Below are 22,310 nucleotides of genomic sequence, written 5' to 3'. Positions count from 1 at the left end.
GTATCCCCCCGCTGGCTAACTACGGAGGAGTTTCTTTGAGCCTGTGCCACTGTTTTCATCAGTGTGTAGGCGAGACTCCTTATCGACTGATTGTGGCCTTTAGCGCTGCCGTGCCACAACTTGACTGTGACTCACCTCAGCGGCGCCGTCCCAGAGAGAATCAAAACTTCCAGCGTTTCAAGACGGAGCCGCGCCACGTTTGATGGCTTTGTGACTCACAGCTCTAAATATGAAAACGCCACAACTCCACAACTTAAAACAACAAAACTTCTGTGTGATGATGAGAGAAAATAATACAGCAACATGTGAACATATATTATTTGGACCATTTGTCATAAACATTCATTCTCTAGGCAGAAAACATCACAAACCTACATTCCTGAGCTCGGGGGCAAATTTCTTTCACGGCTGGAGAGGCAGAATACTAAATGGAGCGTAGCTATAGAGGATCTGAGCTGGGTTTCAAGTCCTTGACATTTAGCCCATTCATCATAACACGCCACAGTCTGGGCATGGGCTTCACCACAGACGGGGAGGGCAGAGAAGAGAGGGTCTGGCTGGCGATCAATTTGAGCAAATTGGAAATGTCATGGCCTACTCAACCTCGGCAGGGTGCCGGAGGAGCTCTCATCTCCCTGCTGAGTAGCCGTCCAACACCTCTATCCTTACATTCTCTCCACCTCTCCAGATGTTTGGTCCGTCCCCTCCCACCTGGACACTTCCATTCGGCCTCTGCTCTGAGGACGGCTAGAAAAGTAGCTTGGCTGAATTTCAGCCCTTGCGGCGTCCTGTTGTCGACTCGGTGCCAAAGGGTCGGCCCACTCATGTTATGGGAAGCAAAATTTCCCACTTATCCCCGCTGATTTGTAGCTGTGAAAATAGTTTTAGTGCCGTTTTTTTAAGAGGTTTGCACTTCAATCTGCATTGACCTATATACTTCACTTTTACTTTGTGTGGTGCCCCTGCTAGAGGAAATGTTCAAATAATCAGTATTACCTTTTACAATGTTCTGGTCATTCATGATTGTGGAGTATTCACAGTTTCAAAGTGTTCATAATGGATGGCATGGAATAAAACGGTGAGCTCACTAGGTCATGCCAAAAAAAAAAGAAAGAAAAAAAAAGAAGTAGTGTTGCATTGAAAATTCTCAGTAACAAAATAAGAAAAACCTCTTTACTGTAGGCTGCAGTTTATCCCCAAATGAGAAAAACAGTGTATTACTCAGTGGAGCAATCTGCAAACCTCTTTATATTATTAATGCAAATAAAGAGTCGTTAAACAAACTTCAAAGGGAATAATGTGAATCTTATGTGGTGAATGACATAAGAATCGCAAGAATATATTAATCCGTTCTCTAAGAGCCACAGAGAAAGCAGAGCAGGGAAGAGCCGGGTGGGCCGAGGTCGGAGCAGCAGGTTCAGCTCAGCGGAGCAGGTGGAGGGTGGAGACGAGATGATACCACCGATGTCTCGCTAGAATACTGAGCTAAAAGCAGCCAAATGTTCACTGTAAACACGCTGTTGGAAAGAGAGGAGTATATTTTCCAGTCTGTGGCGTTTCAGTTACTGTACTGAATGTCAAGTTCAAGTTTAATACTCATAAAAGTGCCACCGCTTGTCCCTTCTGTGTGTTGATTTACTTTCCACATTTCTCTGTTCACTGCCTCTCTATCTACCCTCGACTTATTTTTCTTTTATGAGCTAAAACATGTCTTTGGTGAAGTGGTATTTCTTATTTTTAGAGTATTTTTTAAAAATTCAAATGTAAAAGGTGATACTCCATGGCAGAACACAGCTGTGCTGGAGAGCGGCGCCCGTGTGGTAGATTAAAAGCCAAAGTCATCTGGTGGTTTGGGCAACAACAAGCGATAAATAGTCCAAGATGTGAGTCAGTACCACACAACGGTGCAGTGACCTAAGACACGCTGGAGCTGGACAGTTGATGACTACAACAACAAAACAGGTCACATCATGCACGAATGCAGCTATAAAGGACACAGAGGGAGCTGCACTGGTTTGAGAACCATTCACACTGGTTCAGTTAATATCTCTGCAATGGACTCAATCAGAGTTTTGAAAATTTTGCGTTGCTTAAAAGCAGAGAGCATCACATGAAAGAGACATGCTTTGAGCAGAGCACAACATCAGTTTGTTGTCTAACACAGTGGTTCTCAACCTTCATGCGGCACTGGACCCCTGCATATTTTTAGCAAACCTGAGGACGCCCACATCTCCCAAAAAGTAGCCTTTTTAATTACACCATCTAATATTTATTAGAAGGCAAATATGCAAAAGCTGTGTTTTTCAGATATGTGTAACAAACAGCTAATTTATGTACTCCCTTGAAGGTAAAAAACACATTTCAACAAATGTAAGTTGAAAAGTTAATTTCTAAAAGTTGCTATACCACAATCCTGTTTGATATTTCACAATAAAAGCGCAATTAAAGGGATAGTTCAACATTTTGGCAAATTGGCCCATTGCCATAATCCCTATAGTCATACCAGTAGGTTTGTTACCTTTAATTGTCGGTGCAAGCTATTTTTTAGAACGGCGGAGCAGAGCCGCGAGCTGCTCAGAGCTATGCTACGGAGGCTCATGGGATTTCTTGGTTTCTCTCATCAAACTCATCAAATACACAATCCAACAACTCCAAAATGCTCTGGTGGACAAGTTGTGACCTGCACATTCACCACGCTATGAGATAATAACGGAACATTTCGAGATGTAGTTGTTTTAGGGGTAAATGCAGAGACTGCTTGCCGGAAAAGTGCCCCCGAAGGTAACGCGCATCAGCGGTTTTGCTTGGATTTACCTCGAAAACAACTCTGTCTCGTACTGTAACGTTCCATTATTATCTCATAGCGTGGTGAATGTGCAGGTCACAACTTATCCAGAAGAGCGTTTTGGAGTTGTTGGATTGTGTATTTGATGAGTTTGATGAGGGAAACCAAGAAATCCCATGAGCCTCTGTATAGGGATTATGGCAATGTTGAACCATCCCTTTAAGAAATTAATGGGGACTGTTCACTGAAATGCTGGAGGAGCGGAGTGTCTCAATAAAATTATATTTTATCATTTTAAATATTTCCAATTACACCAAGTACCACTGGGGGTCCGAGTACCCCTGGTTGAGAAACACTGGTCTAACAAACTGCCCCACCCGTAGCTGCCCTCTCACATGCGTTGTGGACCTGCGCGGTAGCTCATGATAAGCCGGGGCAGACAAATTTTCACTAGTGGCCCTCAACGATTGTGTGAACCTGCAGTTTTTCCAGCCGAGATCCAATCTCGCTCGGCACTCCCTCATTCACAAACACACCAGCAGCACAAACACCAACGCACTCAAGAGAGCAGGAGTGCTTGTGGTTGGCTGATTGGGTCCCTGGTGGAGAAGGCCAGCGAGTCAGAGATGTGAGTACTCCTTCAGTTGCTCAGCCATCTTCAAATGGGCCAAACAGGTTTGTTATCTGCATTCACAGAAGAGTGTGAGAGCTGACGCCCAGGATTGTGTACACACCTGTGTAGGGCTTTGTTGTGAGAGTGAGATACCCTTTGCTTGAAACATCTAAAAGCTGCATTTAGAACATTTTAACATGAAAACACCAAACTCCCAACTGCACCCAACGTGGAGAAAAACTCTCTGGTAATGACTGAAATTCTGCTGCTTGTATTTCCTTTTTTACAGCACAGCGTGAGTCCTGTGTTTCCTGTCTCACAAACAAACTTCTTTCACCCACACGCACACGCACACACACACACACACACACACACACACACACAAAGAGAAAAGCCCACTGGGAAACACGTATGTGGTGGACAGCAATTTCAACAGTCTCATCTCTCAATTTAGATTTGAAAGCCACTGTGATGTCCGACAGATGCTTGATGACGTTTTTCTTTTTTTGTTGAGTAAAATTTGTGGTGTTTTCTCACTGACTGGTTAGTTCTGCACAGATAAGAGTGCATCCCCTTCATTTAGCAGAGCATTGCCAAGGCAATTTTTAGTTTCACTTGAAGATGCTTTTGCTGCTTAAGCAACCAGAGGACAGAGCGGCGACAAAATCTTTAAAGAATGAGAGTAATTATTCATTCTTCATCTATTTCAATGAACTATTGAGCAATGAGTTTAATTAAGAGGATCCTCTCCACAGATTACTTCAAAGAACAACACGGTTGTTTCTTCTACAAGCTGAGGTCGGCCAAGCGTATGGGGAGTGTATCTCACTTACCTATGTGTTTTCCATACATGTGGTAGAAGAAGCCGAAGCAGTAGGCGGGTGGGTTGGTGATACCGTACGGGTTTTTCGGCGCTACGTTGAAAAACGGACTCACAAGCCGAGCCTGGTCCCCTTCCTTCCGCGGCCTCGACGTCTCGATGTACATGTAGAAACCTTGAAACACAGGGACATGAATTTATGAGTATGTATATATTTATGGAAAGATACTGAGAGTAAGATTTACGACTATGATGTAACTTCCTTTATCTTAAAGCTGCTATAATTTTTCAGGATGACCAACAATTAAAGAATAATGAATGTAATAATAATCATTGCAAGCTTTCAACAAACTCCAGCATTCCCTCTATAATCTCACTCTCAACGTGGACAAAACCATACATAAAATCTTCTCAAGAGCCAGAAATAAGGCAGACGACAGTTTACACATCACTACTTTAACAGGACATAACATTCAAAGGAAGAATAGAAATGCACTGCCCATCCCAAAATAAAGTCAGACACTAATATTTTTTGGGTTGCCTTTAGCTTTGATTACTGAATGCATTCGTTGTGGCATCATTTCAATAAGCTTCTGCAATGTCACAATATTTATTTCCAAAGATTCTTAATGGGGTTAAGGTCTGGACTCTGTGGTCACATTGGACCACATTTCTTCCATGAAGATGATGGTTCCCCACTCTCCTTCCAGTTTTTAATAATGTGTTGGACAGTTATTAACCCAATTTTAGAAGTCTCAGCGATTTCCTTAGATGTTTTATTTGCTTGATGCTTGCATGTCAGTAATTTGACACAAATTAACATCTTTTCCACAACCACAGGATGTGTCTTCCAACATGGTTGTTTAAGAAATGAGACTGCATCAAGGTTAAATAAGTTGTTGCCCGCTGAAACATAATCATCCATGCAGTAATTATCCAATGGGAGGCTCTTACCTACAGTATTAGCTTAGTTAAATGTAATAATAAAAGTGGTGACTCTTTTTTTTTTTTTGGACAGGTATTGTATTTAGGTATCTGATTAGACCAAAAACTTGGTCTAAATTTCATATTGATGACCTCACAGTTAGATTAAAATGAAAAAAAGGATACTTATACAGGAACAAATCAAGCTTCCCACTGCTCGACAGGAAACGAATCATCGACGCTGTATTCATGCCTGTTCTGGACTATGGTGACATCATACAAACATGCATCTGCCTATACTCTTGCTTCATTTGACTCAATATACCACTCTGCTCTCAGATTCATCACTGCACACTGAAGGAAAAAGTGGGATGGGCACCTTCATCCATCAGAGACATTCATTATCATCTTTTTATCTACAAGGTTTTAACAGGACACACGCCACCATACCTCAGTAACTTATTAAACGGGCGTCTCCAAAACAATTCAACCCACTCAAGTGATAATGTTCCTCAGACAAATTACAAATTCGGTAAATCTGCTTATACTGTAGTTTATAGTTTCTTCAACAGACCCTAAAAATCAATATATTTGGTACCTTAGGCCAGTTTGAAAACATTGAAAATACCTGTTCTTTTAATTGCAACTGTTTTTAAATGATGATTGTACATTGTTGTTGTCTGAATGTGCTTGCATGTGTCTTCCAACTCTGCTCTGTGTATTGTTCTTTTTTATGGATTGTGCTCTAGACATAATTTGAAATGAGGGTTTACCCACAATGGCTTTCGAGATATTTCATTTATTTGGATCTCCATTAACTTTGGCTAAAGGATAAATAAAATACAATTATTAAAACTGTGTGTATAAAAGGTTCATCAGACATCTTGGCTAAGAGTCTTGTTAATCATCACAATCCCAGATGCTGGCAATTAATCTGTTTATTAGCTGTTGGCCAAAAACATCCAGTTCATTTAAGTTGTTACCAATCAAATGTCTCCTGTGAATACTTAGGTATGTAGTGCAGTAAATATGTGAATATGGCTTATGGACATAGTCACTGTGGCTCAGTGGGAAGCTGCACAAACAGCAGACACACCCTGAAAAATAAGAACGCAGTGTTCAGAATCCCATGACTGCTCTCACACCGTCCTCACTCTAAACACTGGGTAAGAGCGCGGCATCCTTGGTCATGCTCAGCTGCTTTCTCAGCCGGTCTGTGATAGGATGATGGAAATTAAACCTTCCGTATAAGAGATAAGGAGAAGGGCCTTCTACGAAGGACAGCTCTCCTTTTACTAATAGCAACAACCAGGGGCAAAATGGAGATGATAACAATGGGGTTACATTTATGCTCCCGTGGTCTGACAGTCGTGGACAGCGGCGGCAATGGCAGCGAGTCAAACTGTTCTGTGATTGCGCCTGAGCCACATAATCTGAGGCCAATCTCTACCCAGCCACAGGCGCAGGGAAGGTAGCTAGTGAGCAGCTCCACGCCCCTCCAGCCAAAATCAAATGGAATATCTCCCTCAGTTGAATCTCATATCAGATAATTATTCTCAAAGAGGAATGGGGCCGGTAATGAAATGCTGGACATTTTGAAACCATTAGGTGATTAAAGCTGATGCATTATTTACTGCATCAGCTGCTGCTGGTGCCACAGCGCCATAATAGGCACTTCTCCTCCACCACAGACAACCTCCATCAGAGGATTTTATACGAGTCCTTAGATGGATTCCTTCCTACAAATCCAATTTTGTTAATTTGCTGTTCAAATTGTTGAATATGAAATACCTGCACATGTACAGTAAGTAACATATTGAATACTAATTACTGTGCAGGTTGCTGTGGTTTAGGTGCCCACATAAACAGCAACAGGCTCACGCCGTTTCTTGACTCAAGAAGTCCCATCACAAAGAAATTCACCCTTTAAAGTGTACGTTACAGTATATACACATTTATACACAAGTTGTTTATCTTTGTTTACCTATCTTTAATTGGTTCCATATAAACGGGAGGTTAGGGTTATGTTTAGGGGATTAGGGGGGCAAATCCAAGTAATTTGACATATTTGAGCATATTATAAAAAAGAATAGTTACTGTCCTGGGAATAAGTTACTTTTATGATGTATTAAAGGGAAAGTTCAACATTTTGGTAAATTGGCCCATTGTCATTCTCCATGCTATGAAATAATAATGGAACGTAACTTGACAGAGTTGTTTGCGAGGTAAATTCATTCAGTTTTTTGGCAAGCAGTCTCTGCATTTGCCTCAAAAACAGCTCGTAACTCGTAACGTTCCATTATTATCTCATAGCGTGGTGAATGTGCAGGTCACAACTTGTCCACGAGAGCATTTTGGAGTTGTTGGATTGTGTATTTGATGAGGGAAACCAAGAAATCCTGTTAGCTTCTGTACAGTAGCGTACCTCTGAGCAGCTCGTGGCTCTGCTCCAACGTTCTAAAAACAGCTTGCACCGACAATTAAAGGTAACAAACCAAAATGTTGAACTATCCCTTTAATCCAATTACTAACTCAGTTACTTTTTGGGGAAAGTAACTAGTAACTATAACTAATTGCTATAAACTTTTTTAAAGTAACGTGCCCAACACTGCTTACAGATGGAACCTGGAAAATAACTGGTCAAACTGCTCACTGTGAGATTACACTGCATCAAGCCACTGGTGACACGATGACTGCAGCTGAAATCATCTATTTTGCAGTTTGGAAATAACTCTAAACTTTCCAACCTATTTCAGCGTTTCAAAAAGTGGAAATTTCTGGGTGCCATGTTCAGTAACCAAGCTATGACATAACGAACAGGCAACGTTACTAATTCTATGTCTTGTCACGTCATTTAGCAGTAAGTAACATGATAATTACAGTTCATCCGCATGCTGCGGGAGATCCTGTATTTATGCATGGATTATATACGAAATAACAATGCGGTGTCCATTTGAACGTGTGTGCATTCAGCCATCTCATTTCCAATCCAATGAGCAGGTGCAGTGTTTTCAGAGCCACTCTGACAGCTGGCAATAATCTCTCCACCTAGTGTGTTTGTTTTTTTTCCTGTTGGTGCATATTTTTTTTTACAATATGATACATAAATCCACATCTGAGAAATGTAATTGCTCAGCATGGTCGGTTGCTCTACTTCACTGTTGTGTGTATATGATATGTATCTATCTATGTATCTATACTTTTTACATACTACGTAATCATGCTAAGTGTCATGGGAAATGTAATTCTGTCCAAGTATGTGTGAAACATAGGCACACTTATTCACACTACTAACTCAGAGTTTCCAATACAATTCCAGCTCAGTTTGACACACGCCTACACTGCTATACAGTAAACATAAAACAGTACTAAGCAAACAATAAGGAGCTGAGGAGAGGCTCTGATTGGACAATCGCTGTTCAGGCAGGGGGTTTAATAAACGTCAATCAGACCTGAAGGAATACCTACCCTGCTTGGATCCAGCGCGATCGCCACTGGGCCCGGTGTTGGGTGTATACTTGGTGTCGCGGGTAGCAGCACTGTGCCGCGTCCAATCAAAATCATCGTTCTTGTCCTGGGTGAACATGCAGATGGGCTCCTCCTCAAAGCTGCAGTGGAACTCTCCTAGTGAGCGACAGAACACAACTCAGCTCCCGCATTCGCATCATTACAAAAGAAAGAAAAAAGTTACACAAAGCCTAGAAGCTACAGCACAGTATGCGAGCAGTGTGACACCTATTGTATATTTATGAGATTTCCTGGGGTGTGTGTGTGTGTGTGTCTCAGGGGGGATATACAACAGCCCAGTCCTAATTACACCATATGATCTGGTGAGCAGAATTTCTAAATTAAGACGTGATCACTCGCTGACTGTTACGGAGACGTTGCTGAGTGCGTTCTGTCTTTCCTCAACAACGACATGCAGTTTGGTTCAGTTCAAAACCGAAAGTCTCTGCAGAGACTGTGCTGCACCCTGGATACACCCAACAGCACTGTGTGTGTGTGTGTGTGTGTGTGTGTATCAAAACTGGTTATTAGAGGCTATACCATGACAGCCCTCCACTGAATCATGATGGATAGCATTCAATAAACACACACTCACACACACCGCCTCAGTAAATAATATAAAATCAGACACAAATCTCATGTGAAAGAGGTTAGAAACAGTAAATAATGATTTTTCAAAGGTATTAATGGGTTTTCTTGATGTTGCTTGACATTGCGGGAGTCGTGTTTCCCACATGAGAAGTGAATCTGTTGAACTGCTGTAATAACAGTTCTGAATAACTCTCTTTTTTTCACAGGGGAAAGTAAAAATGAGGAGACTGTCCTTGGGTGTTTTGTGGTATCTCACTGGTAAGACTCTATATAATCAGTTTTTAAAAATGGACCCCGCCTTCCTGCTTCTCCATCACTCTCCATCTTCTCTGTAGTGGGTGTGCAGGTGGAGATATTAGGTCCCCCCCCCCTCCGCCCCTCCTCATCTTCCCTCTTCCTCCTCTCCCCTTCGCCCTCCTCTCTCCTCTGTTGCTCTCAACGCCCCTTTGACAGCAATTTTTAAACTATTGGAGTGTGCAGAGGGGGAATGAAAGTGTGGGATTGTCACCCTTCAAAAAAAAGAAAAAGAGTAATTGTTGCTCCAGCATGAGGTTATGATGGGTCGCATGTCAGGGAATGTTGAACACTTACAGTAATATACTAATGAATAGTCAGAAATGGCACGCGTGGGGAACAGCCCACTCACTTTAATTAAGGGGTAGAGGAGAGATCAACGATGTCAAAACCCCTATTTAATTCATGTAACAAACAAAGCAAAACACCTAACCAGAGGACATGGCGTCGCTGAGCGCTGTCCTCAAAGAGATAGTAAAAACGAGCATTTAGATTCAGGATGCGGGCATGTGTTCTGATAAATATTCATTGATTTATTAAAACGTAGCTGGGAGCAGTTTGGAGTGGTGACCTTGAGAGGAGCAGAATCTGCAGCTTTTACTCAGGTAATGGAGGTAACGTATACAGAGAGAGGCAGAGAGTGGGTGGATGGGCCGAGGGATGGAAGAGGGCAGCGGCGCTGCGAGGCAGAGAGGGGAAGAGAAAAGAGACGGGAAGTGAGCAGGAGAGGGAGAGGTGGTGGAGTGGGAGAGTGGAGGAAGAGGCCAGGTTGAAGGCACTCTTGACTCCTCTCCTCATAGGCATGCAGATTTAAATGGAGGTCTAGCTCCTGGCGCTAGACACCGACGCCCCCGTCCACTGTGAGCTAAACTAAATGTTTTCGCCTCCTGCACCCGGCAGAGAGATGGGAGGATTTGGGAGGATAGTCAGAGGAAGGAGGGAGGAAGAGGAGGCGTGCAGGTAAGATAGTTTCCTTCAGGGATTTGGATAATGATGTTGGTGATTAGGATGTTTGTTATTATGTTGGCAATGTTTGTGTGAACACCCACCAAAATATATATCTATATAAATAAATAAACCGCAATACACAGCAGCACACTGCAGCACAGCAAACAGTGATTAAGTGTGGATTCTCAAGGCGTGAACAATGCAAATTTGTAAAGTCTCAACAATGAAATGCGTCACAAATGGGACTAAACATTAACGAATATAAAACACAAAAACGGCACAGATGCATGCATAAGTGATGCTTGCAAAACACAGAGCGTGCAACAGACGTACACACAATCACGGATCACATGCAAACATACAGCAGCGCCGTGTCCTGCAGAGACTTAAAGCCCTCAACATGTCAAACAGCCCGACACAGGTTTTACCCTCAGCTCCTACGGGATCGTCTTATCTATCATACTTGGTTTAGCTGCGCTTAGACAGATCCTCCAGTGCAGTGTGACATGTGGAGAGTCAGATCTCCACGGCGTGTGCACATGCTTTAACTTTCCCCACTGTTCCCACAGGCTGTGCTGCAACAGGAGGCGCTCGCACTGATGAGAAATGCAAAGTGAGGTTCACATTACTTACTCAGATGAGGGTTGATGGGAGCTGTGAAAGAGAAAGGTCAGGGACAGTCATTAATACAAGAATATCTTAGCTGACACACACAAGCACACACACATACAATCAAACTGTCGCACCTTAAATGGGACATATTATGGAAATATCACTTTCTGAAGGCTCTTTAACTTATATTTGGGTGTTTTTCTTGCCTTTTAGCCCCCAAAATGTGAGAATTGACAAAAAAAATCTGTAATTTTCAGGCTCCCTAGGTTGAAATCCATGTAGTTTTACAAGCTGTTTCCTCGGGTGATGATGTAACTAGTCGAATTTGCATAACCCCACCCCTACCTGGTACCGGTAGAAGGGGCGGGGCAAGCAGTGGATCATTTGCATTTAAAGGGACAGGCACTGAAACCAGCCGTTCTGAACAGGGCTGTTTTAAGAGGATGAAAAGAGCTGTGATGTTTGATCCTTGGGGTTTTTTGACTGAAGCATGTCACAGACATGTCTTTAAGACACCTGGGAACTATTTGAATTTGTGGAAAAGGGGCAGAATATGTCTCCTTTAAAACACACCTTGGCTGTTCGGCGCACTAAGCTACAGGTTACTAACACACGCATGTACACACTACAGTAGCTGCTGCTCTTAACCTCTCGTCCTGCTGTCGTCCGCTGTTTGTTGGAGAGCTCATTAAAGACCATATATAAAACCAAACCAAAGGAGCCCATGAGACATATTGAAAAAAATATTGTGCGATATTAGAAGACCGTGAGAGAGAGCGTGCGCCTCATCTTCGTCAAGCTGTGCTGCTTTTCACTGTGTGCAAACAAACTGAAAATACACACAGACAAACGGGAGGCAATCCACCGGCACACACAATACAGTGATTATTAAGCAGAAAGAAAAGAGATGTCTGGGATTTTGAAGTGGAAAAGGTGACAGCAGACGTTCTCTGCCTGTTATCAAATGTAAAAGACAGAGGGATTAGGAAGAGCAGCCGGACCACATTAATAAGCTTATAGCGCAACTGCTTATCTTTATTGCCATTTACCGGCATTGCTGATGTTCTTGACCAAGGTGACTTCCACTTAGAGCACTAAGCCTATTTTATACTTCCATTTAGAAGCCAATAAATCATACAAAAAATGAGTAATAATCACAAGTGTCAGCTAATAACTTCTCTGTAGCATCCTTGATTCTTTCTGTGTTCTTACAGAAACTTTTTTGATCAAACGCTGATGAGTTGATTCCTGCACCCAAATCATGGCAAGGCTTCTTTTGCATTCTGTCCAGCCAACCACGGTTCAATGCTTCCCTCATTGATAATTTAAGAGGCTGCTGCCACGGCAAACACAGAAAGGTCAAGGGTATCACGCAGAGTTGCAACAAGCCAGTTAGCCGGCACTTCACTTTTTGCAGAGTAAATACCATTTAACCTGTCAAGAAGATTCATGGGCATTTTCATGATCGATTGCTGACCGGCTGAATAGATGCGATACATCAGCTTTACCGCAAAACTATGTTGCTCTGTGATTTATGAAACCTTGCTGTTCATGGGGGGGAGGGATTGATTTTAATCCAACCAATTAAAGTGAGTAACAACTAATCATTCCTACAAAGGAAAACATGTAATGAGGAGAGGGCTATTGCGCCACAGGTCTGCTGGAAGTGGTCTTTTCTAAAAGCAGAAACTCATGTAGTGGTTGTAAGGCTCATGGTCACACACACACAGAGGGAAACAAAGAGAACAAATCGTTGCAATTCCAATTGGATCATATGAAACATTCAGTGAACTGCAACGCTGCAGCTGAATCCTCGCCGTGAGTGAGAGGCACGAGCGTGGAAAGAACTGGCTGTACCCCATTGTTGTATAAAAGCTTTAATAGTCTTTCATGTTACTGATTGTGAAAATATCAGCATCCCAACACTCTGCTGCTGCTTCCCAGTGAACGTAACACTGGACTTGCACAGAGCTCCACCACCACCGCCGCCACCGCCGCTGCTGCTGCATTGAAAGAGTGCGCGGAGAGGGAGGAAATCATCCGGGCTGTAGCAGAGAAAATGTTTCAGATGACAACTAAGAGCCTGGGGCCTGTGAAACGGATGCTGAGTTTTCCGACAAAACTCTATTCTTTCAGCCCCCCCTTCTACTCCCACCTCCCCATCCTCCCTCCCACCCCTTCTCCTCCATCTCCAGCTTCTCGTTTCTTGCAACTCTCCTCACTTCCTCCCCCAATCCTGACCCCTCCTTTCTCTTTCTTTCTTCCAAGACTGTGGTTATGAAAATATGTTTCGTTGTCAGTTTTTTATTTTTTTTTACCTGCAGCTTGCACAGTCTCCCTGTGCCTTAGTCCAGATGAATGTGTCTGCTCAGGCTGTGTCTCTACCCCCACTGAGGAAATCAAGCCACGCACTGAGGAAACCCAGAGGCTACTTTACTACTGCTGTGCATGCACACACTTCCTTTAAAACACACAGACGCACACTAACAGATGATTTAGTTTCCAAATTGGATGGCTACCGGATGTGGGTAAAACAAACACAGAATAAAATAAATTGAGACTCAAGATGTGTTGTTTACTCAACCAGTTTGATATGAATCATTCTTTTCAGAATGTTTTTTTTTTGTCTTTAAATACTTTTGTAGCCCCTGAAAATGTAAGTAGACCTAAAATGCTCTTCTCAGAGTGCAGTGTTGTTAAAGCACAGGCGTGAAGCTCCCTCGAGCAAGTTGCAAAAGCTTTAAAAATATATCTCTCATTTCTCTCTTAATGCTGCAGCACCCCGCTTTCCCCCTCAGCCAGGAGCCTCACATAATGATCAAGGATGAAATGTAATTTTGATAGTTCTCAAGATAAACAGTCCCAGCCATCTCTGAGTGAAGTGAGCTCTTTGAAAACTTGTGTTGCGACAGGTCATGTACTCAGCCCACGTACGAGGTGCGTGTCTGCCTGACTCCTGGTTTCTACTTTTCCAACTGAGAGGACAAAACAAACTGCTGCCTGATGCATGAGTGGCTTTCCATCCAAATTGCCTAATTTTGATTGAAACACAAAGTGAGCTCATTGACCGTCAAAGGACAGTGGTCCGTGGAGGCTGTTTCAGATACAAACACTGACTTCATCTTGGCAGGATTCCCTGCCCGCTGGTCTGCGGTTGTATTACAAAGCAGCAGACAATTCCATGGCTGCAGCCAAGTGTCCTCATAGACAACAGGAGCCCGGCGTCTTTTTCCTTTGCCTTTTTTTTTTTTTTTTTTTGTCAGCTGACCTCATATAATCCACGCTCTCCAGCATCGCAACATCGCCATCCATCATGTTTAGGGGTCTGGGTGGGTGCCATGACGGTCTGAGAAAGCCCTGTGATTGCTTCACAGCTCCAGCCATAAGTTGGAATAATAACACTGTGGGTAAATGTAATTCAGCAATCTTCCCTTCATGTCTCATTGACAAAATGTACCCAGGCAACATCACACTATTGTGTCCTTCCATCAAACTGGAGATTGGGGTAAGTTAAAGGGATAGTTCAACATTTTGGCAAATTGGCCCATTGTCATAATCCCTATAAAACAACTCTGTCTCGTAACGTTATTATTTGCCAAAATGTTGAACTATCCCTTTAAGACACTTTTCATATTCAGGATCACTACATCAAAGGAATTATAGTTTTGTTGCTAACTAATACATCTACAGTACATATATTTCAGGATATTGTAATGTACATCCCTACAAACAGCTGTAAACATAACTGTGTTGATAATACAGCATGTCAAAAAAAAAAAGTGGTCTTGTGGTACAACTTATCCCGTGTACTGTATGGGGTAAACTGAGCATAGGAGCATGGTAAATTGAGCCACCCTCCTCCTTCCCTTCCATCCATCTCCCAACCCCCCCCTATACTTAATACTCCACCCGTCCAGGTTGCAGGTAAGTAAAAACTGCTGGGACCTGCTGCTGAGAAACCAACTCACTGAGGTTTGGGGAGTTTTGCGATTACAGTGCATCTTGGGAAGAATCCCTCATCTTTCTCTTTGGAAGTAAAGCTTGGCCTCACCATAAACAACTTGGTCTCTTCTCAGGAATATGTAATCATACAAATCCAGAATCTTGATTTAATAATTAAATCAAACATGGTGGATCAACAGGTGGCTCAACTTACCCCACAGCTACCATATTGACTTTATTAGTCCCCACAGCTAAAATGGTGCACTTTCATGCTGTGTTTACTACCTCATATTGCAGCCGATAGATACCAGATCTGATGTAAAACAAATATATAACTATCTCTTTTGGACTAAACACAATCCTCATGAAACATATGATCGACTAAATTCACTTTCGAGAGTGAAAAATGTTTTTTTGGACATAAATGTCAAACGATTTTGTTCACAGACTCCATGAAATGATGCCTTGCTCATAAATATTTGGTCACATGCTCAATTTTTCTTATGGTTTCCTAGCAACAAGGGGTGGCTCAACTTGCCCCTATGCTCAACTTACCCCATGCAGTCTCTCCTACTGCTCCTGCAGCGACACACCCAGTAACAGGCAATGCATGTACTGTACATTCATTTCCTTGAGTATGTGTTGTCCTGTTCCTGCGTCAGCCAACATATGCTACACTGATGCAAGCTACTGAATCCTTAATGGACTTCCACATGGATGACTCTAACTACAGACTGTGGTTTAAATGTTTAAAAAAAAAGTGTGGAAAAAAGAAAGTCACCCAGCGTGAGACGTGCAATTAGACAAAAGGAAAAGTAATGCAAACGTACAACCAATGGAAACAATGAAAGGTGTGTCGTACTAAATCACCGATATCTTCTTTGTGATGAGAATTTGTCATAAGTTATTAATGCTGGTGCAATGTGTTGATGCATTTAATGTCATGGTTATAATGGGATACAAGAGAAGCAACTTACTGTAGTGGCTTGGGTATAAAAGGATAAAAGGTTGCATCCACAACAAATGGACATAATGTGTTGTGTAGGCAATGTCAGGAGAAAAGGGGGAAATGCAAGAGAATTATTTTACCATCTCAAGCAAAGGAACCCATTTGAGTGTGAAGCAATCCATGAATCACACGACGAGAGCGCAGCCGGTCTAAACAGACACACAAAGCGTATATTCACACGGCACGACCAAAGAGTTGGCAGGTTGTACTCCATGAAGGATTCAGATAGAAGATTCCTTATGATCCATAAGCACAGTATTCCTGAGCATGTATTAAAAATAAAATCTGTGATAAGATAGAAGCTGCGCTAATCTCCGCAGAGCATTTCTCCACTGTGACACATTTCTTTGTTTCTGCAATATATCAGTATTTTTTTTGTATTTCATCATTTTGTAAAAAAAAACCCCTGCAATATCAATATTATGCTAACGATTCAGCATTTTGGGAAATAGATTAATTCGCTTTCATTCAAATTTCTCGTCTTGTAGAGAATTGAGGATTGAAACCAATCTATTCTCTCAAAATATCTGGCGGCAGGCAGCAGCTGGTTAGCTTAGCTTAGCTTAGCTTAGGGACTGAAAATGGGGTTTGCAGGCAATAGAAAACATCAGGAGCAGGAGAGGACTGTAATTAATGTGAGATTTAGTGGCATCTGACTCTGGGAGAGGCATCTGACTCTATATGTCGCCATGAGATGAATAAAAATGGAATATTAAGAAATAGCAGTGGTGTTTTACTGTGAGAGTTGACAGGAGGCTTAAACATTAAATCCCCCGTCTTGGCGGAGAGAGAGAGAGAGAGAGAGAGAGAGAGAGATGTGTTATGAGGAACGCCAAACAGATGCTGAGTTTGTCACTGCAGCAAAATTTAAGAGTGTCTATGGAGCTTGGTGACACGACCATCCTTCATCCTACAGCTGGGGACACTGTAACTGCTTTTGTGTTTCCCTGCCATCCCATAGAAAAACTGTTACCATTTGTTTTACGTTGCATCACAATGGTCCTTCGACGTGTTGGATGATGGCGAGAAAAACTTGCACACACTTTGATTTTAGACACAGTAGGGCAGTGATGTTTAACCTTGCTTGGTTATTTACTTGCTTTGCTGTTTGTGTCTACACACACACACACACACACACACATTTTACTCTCAGGGTCACGGGGCTGTAGTTTATATGCTGTAGTGAAAGGCAGGAAGCAGCCTTGTTCCACACTCTATGGTAAACACACAAACACTCCTAATACACTTATATGTACACTTGGGGCTTATTTAAAGACTCCCAACCTGCATGCAGTTTTGATTGTGTGTGATTGTGTAAAACCATCATGCATTGGAACAAACTGACATTGAAATCACAGCAGTTTGTCAGTTTTAAGAGTGTTATTTTAAGGTTTTTGATTAAAAATGTTAAGGTTTTATTTGTCCCACATGTAAGCACACAGCCTAAGGCAGTGTGCAGTAAAGAATGATGAACAGAATTCAAGGCTATGAGTAAGAACTGAAAAATATTCAGATACAAAATTCTAAACATAGAACTATTAAATTGGTTGGCAAACATGTGTAGGTTGGTTGTGAAAAGTAGTAAAAAACACTTTCACCTTATTAAACATCAAGATAGTTGCACTTTTGCCTCACATGTTTAAGTGTGGAGACAGATGATATAACCAGCTGGGCTGGTGCAAAGGAAACTGGGACATTTTGGCAAGTGCACACCTGTGATGTTGTGCTTCCTTCCTGCCATCTGCACAGGTAGCCTATGTCTTTGGCACGAGCAACTAAGTTTAAAGTCGGAGGAGCTCAGACAAGCAACACAGGCTTTTCTTCCTACATCACATGCATACTAAGTACATACAGTGTGTACTACTCATCCGAGTACAGTATTTGCTGTTAAAATATATAAAAAAGGTGTTAATAAAGGTGTTACCAGCGTCCACAGTTCCTCGTAATTATTTACATCTTGTTGCTTCTCCTCTTTCCATTGTGCGTCGCATTGTGGGGGAGTACAATGACACACTCAGAAATCAAGATGTCTTAATGACTGTTTCACGGAAACAAAATGTAAACACACTGGATTATGGATTTGGAACTCACGTAAGGAAACTGAGCTTTGCATTAGCATCAATTCAAAAGTTGGCCTTGCCCCAGCAGATTGGCATTAGCTGCTTTTGAAATGCTTTGCAATCGCCGGCTCATTCTCCAACTGCTTGGCTACGAGCTGACTAATATTATTCAATCATATTCAACTACTGTATAACATCTCCTTCTTATTAATCTGCTCAGTATTTAACACCCCTGCAAAAGCCATTCTTTTTGCCCCAGCTTCCTCCACCAAACAAACCTCCTCATTATACATTCACTCTTGTTGATTTAACTAGGATTTAATGTTTATATATGATTCTTAAAGGAATAGTTCACAAAACAATGAAATTCAGTCACAAAGTGACTCAATTCAGTGACTCACCCTCATGCTGATGAATACCCCGGAGTAGTTTTTTTTATTCCTAAATGACGTCGTTTCGGGTAAACTCTGGACTATCTCCCTTCAGGACACTTAGATTGCAGTGGACGAGCAGTGTGGAGGAATGTTAAATGGTATTTGTGTAGTTTTATGGACGTTTTTGTGTCAGGCCCTGTTAATCTCATATAAAGTTTTCGTTGGACTACGAACCGGCCTCCCAGGTCTCCAGATGCACTTTGAGGAATAAAAAACTACTCCGGAGTATTCATCAGCATCACTGAGTGAGTCACTATGACTGTATTTCATTTTTTGGTGAACTATTCCTTTAAGAGTGGATGACTTCTACTTGAACAGTCTGTGTTGCTTTGGATTCTTTGAGTATACCCTCAACAAGTGGCCCCTTTCCCACTAAATCTAATTTGCAATTAATGCCCAATTCCTTGATGTGTCCCTGACTCAGAAGTTTGGCTGTTGATAGAGAAAGTGCCAAATGCAGAGACATCTCAAGAACAACTGTGCTTCTCTTTCTTCCATGAGACATCATTTTTTAAGTACATCCACCACAGGTAGGATGAGACCCTCTGTGAACATATTGATGATTTATATATCAATATATAACAAATAACATAATTACAACACATTCATTTCTGTTCTACGGGCCCCCATGAAATCATGAAGCCATCGTGTTAGGACTGCAGATGATGAAAGGAGAGGTGATAATGGACGCGATCCTGAGCTGCATTTCACACGTCAGTCGGGACGTCTTGCGGGACACGCTCCCTGAGCCGAGTGGATTGGGCTCAGTCCTACGTTTCGCCTGCTGCAGTGACACTGTGCTGTGCGTGGGAGAACAGAGCAGCCCTAGAGTGATAATTAGTCCAGTCTCCAGTCGGGCAGGCGATTCACACTGGCTCCCTTTTTTCCTTGTTTTTTTTTCTCTTCTTCTTTACTTTGTTCCTCTGTATCTCCCTTTTCTCGTCAATCACAACTCGGTCGCTTCCATCTCTCCGTCTGTTCCTCTCTCCGTCTTAATTAGCCTCAATTGTCTTTACTTCCCTTTGATTGGTTTCAGTTTGATTCCGTTTCGGGCTGGACTCAAGGTTTCGGCGCAGGCTGCACAAAACCACACACTATACTGCAAAAATAACAGCAGGGAAACTTAATGTCTGTTTCTCTTCTCCTCTTTCCTGATTCTCTTTTCACCAGTCATTATGAGCTGCAGTGAAACTGAATTATTCACAAATGCAGCAGCAGCAGCACCACTCAGGAAGAGCTCAGCAGCCGGTGATAGACAGAGAGCAGTCAGCCAGTTTGTTTCTCAAAATCCACATCTCAAGTACCTGTGCATCTGTGCACTGGCACTGCTCAGGCCAACTGTGGAGGCTACTGTAGCTTTTGTATTTCAGCCAGTATATCATCCCAATGGGCTGAAGAACCTACAGTACCAAGCTGCCATTTCATTTCATTCTGCAGAGAAATACAGTGTGGTTTGATGTATTCTCACTGGCCTGAGCAGTGCCCAGCTATCTCCATGATGTCATTCTGGCTGCTTCACTAGAACTGCAGTCCTGATTCAAAACCTGCAAGAGACACACTATGCTATTGTCTATTTATATTATTGTGTTATTAAATTCTTCTTTTTTTCGTAGGGGTGGAACATGTTTGAATCTACTGCTGCTAAATGTATGAGTCATCAGATGTCTTGATGTCAGGATGATCTCTGAAGCACAGAAACAAGTCATCAGCCTTTGCCCCGGTCCAGGATAGACCTGACTCAGGCGATAAAGGTCATGCGGAAGAGATGATTTGTCAGTTGATCAGCATTCATTTAGCTCAAACCGGCGAAGGAGCACAGCAAGCTGATTTTCAAGCTGTCTTCTGATGACTGGATGTGTTGGATGCAATTCAAATCATTTTAATGAGTTCACATTTTACTGGTGCTGCCTCACACATATCATACATAATACATCATCATCCTGATCATTATAATGATTGCTGATACCAACGGGAACTTTTGATATCCATCAGTGTTGATGAACATGTGTCATAATGCAGCAGCACAGAACTGGAGCTGGAGTTGGTTTCTGGGTTATAGCTGAAGGAAAACTAACACGACCAGATGGCGCCATGATTCTTCCACCTGCGCAACCACATGTGTAAGTGAAAGTGAACGTTGCTCTCCGGCGTCCGCCCGACCCCTGTGTTTCTCCACGTAACCCCCCCCCCCCCACCAACTACAGGATGAGTGGACCGGTGACAGCTGACCACACAGGACCTCCCTAGAATAAGCAGAGCAGGCAGCACTTACCGCTGTAGGTGACGATTCGGATGGTGGAGTCGCCCTCTCCGAAACGCGTGATGGGGGTGAGGCGCACTTCAAACGATTCAGGCTTTATCAGCTCGGTCAGGTTGTGCGTCATGAGCTCTCCTTTGTTGATTGTTCCATCCACAGGGATCTCTTGTTCCCACCAGCGCTGCAACCCCATCTGGATAAAGAGAGAAACCACAGGAGGTTTGATCGCTGAGGAACACACACAACTTCAGCTTCTTGAGGAACAAACACAAACACACACACTGTTATACATGAGTGACTTAACAAATAGCTTGAAATGTCAACCAGAGTCTTCTAACCCTGATCTGACGCTCACACCGACAACAGGTTTGTAATCATCAGTGAAATGATTTGTTTCACATATCAAACCTGAAGGTTTCAGACAAGCAAAACATAAGTCATCCCATAATTTCCTGGTATACTAAAGACAATCTTAAGTAAAATGTCACTTATTTGAAGACAAGAAATTGTCTCTTTATTTGAATTAAACTCTAACTAAGCAAATCAGTGAACTAAATGGACAGTTTTCCTTTCTTCTAAATTCTCTGTAAGCGACCACCAGACTAGATGACATGCTTTAGAATATTGAAATGTATGTAAATTATTTGAAAATCTCCAAAATACACCTCATCCACTTCGTAACACCTTAATGGACCAAAAAAACTGCAGGTTGTGGACGAAGATATAGAAGATCCTTTGTACCTTCAGCCATCAGGCTTTTTAATTCTTCTGCAAAAGGTAGATGAGCTGCCAGACAAATTAATTTCCCTCTGGGGATTAATAAAGTCATTCTTATCATATCATATCGTATCGTATCGTATCGTATCATATCATATCATATCATATCATATCATATCATATCATGTCATGTCATGTCATGTCATGTCATGTCGTATCGTATCGTATCATATCATATTGTGTCGTGTTGTATCGTATCATGACGTATCGTATTGTATTGTACTGTACTGTACTGTATCGTATCGTATCGTATCGTATCATATCATATCATGTCGTATCGTATCATATGTGTCGTATCGTATTGTATCATATCGTGTTGTGTCGTATCGTATCGTATCGCATCGTATTGCATTGTATTGCATTGTATTGCATTGTATCGCATCAAGTTACCAACAGTTCTATGAGCCCAAGTGGGCACATGTTGGCAGACAGCATTCCCAACAGCTCCAGAGGTTCCTGTTCACAGATGAAGTTGTACAACTACAACTCAGTGAGAAGAATAACTTCAACAAAAAAGCACCTGAGCAGCTCAGAGAACACCTCCATGAACTTGGCGAAGCTTGTACCCTCCGGACAAACTCGGAAGCGTCTACTACTATGCCTACGGAGGTTCAAATGTTTTTTGTCTTAGGCTAATATTGATGTTCTTCTCGGCTGGCTGGAAGTGGACAGGGCAAAGAGAGCACATTATATTAAGTATGAAGCAGCTGTTGCACTGAGACAGAGTCCAGGCCTGT

General features: G+C 42.3%; 1 protein-coding gene across 4 annotated transcripts in view; it reads right to left on the bottom strand.

Moving 5' to 3' along the window:
- LOC146962056 (MAM domain-containing glycosylphosphatidylinositol anchor protein 2) overlaps window positions 1-22,310 on the bottom strand; it is a 208,092-nt gene that overhangs the window by 7,519 nt on the left and 178,263 nt on the right. For 2 of the 4 annotated variants that reach the window (XM_085771362.1, XM_085771360.1), the window contains exons 12-15: window positions 20,812-20,989; window positions 11,116-11,136; window positions 8,611-8,766; window positions 4,232-4,393 (exon numbers count right to left, since the gene is read on the bottom strand). In XM_085771362.1, the coding sequence (XP_085627488.1) occupies window positions 4,232-4,393; window positions 8,611-8,766; window positions 11,116-11,136; window positions 20,812-20,989 (517 nt within the window). The remainder of the gene's footprint in view (window positions 1-4,231; window positions 4,394-8,610; window positions 8,767-11,115; window positions 11,137-20,811; window positions 20,990-22,310) is intronic. The other 2 variants (XM_085771361.1, XM_085771363.1) reach the window with 1 other exon arrangement.

Source organism: Trachurus japonicus, chromosome 24, assembly GCF_045865225.1.
Source record: "Trachurus japonicus isolate A0001 chromosome 24, Traja_1.0".
NCBI classification, from domain to species: Eukaryota; Metazoa; Chordata; class Actinopteri; order Carangiformes; family Carangidae; genus Trachurus; species Trachurus japonicus.
This window is presented reverse-complemented; position numbering and strand designations above follow the sequence as displayed.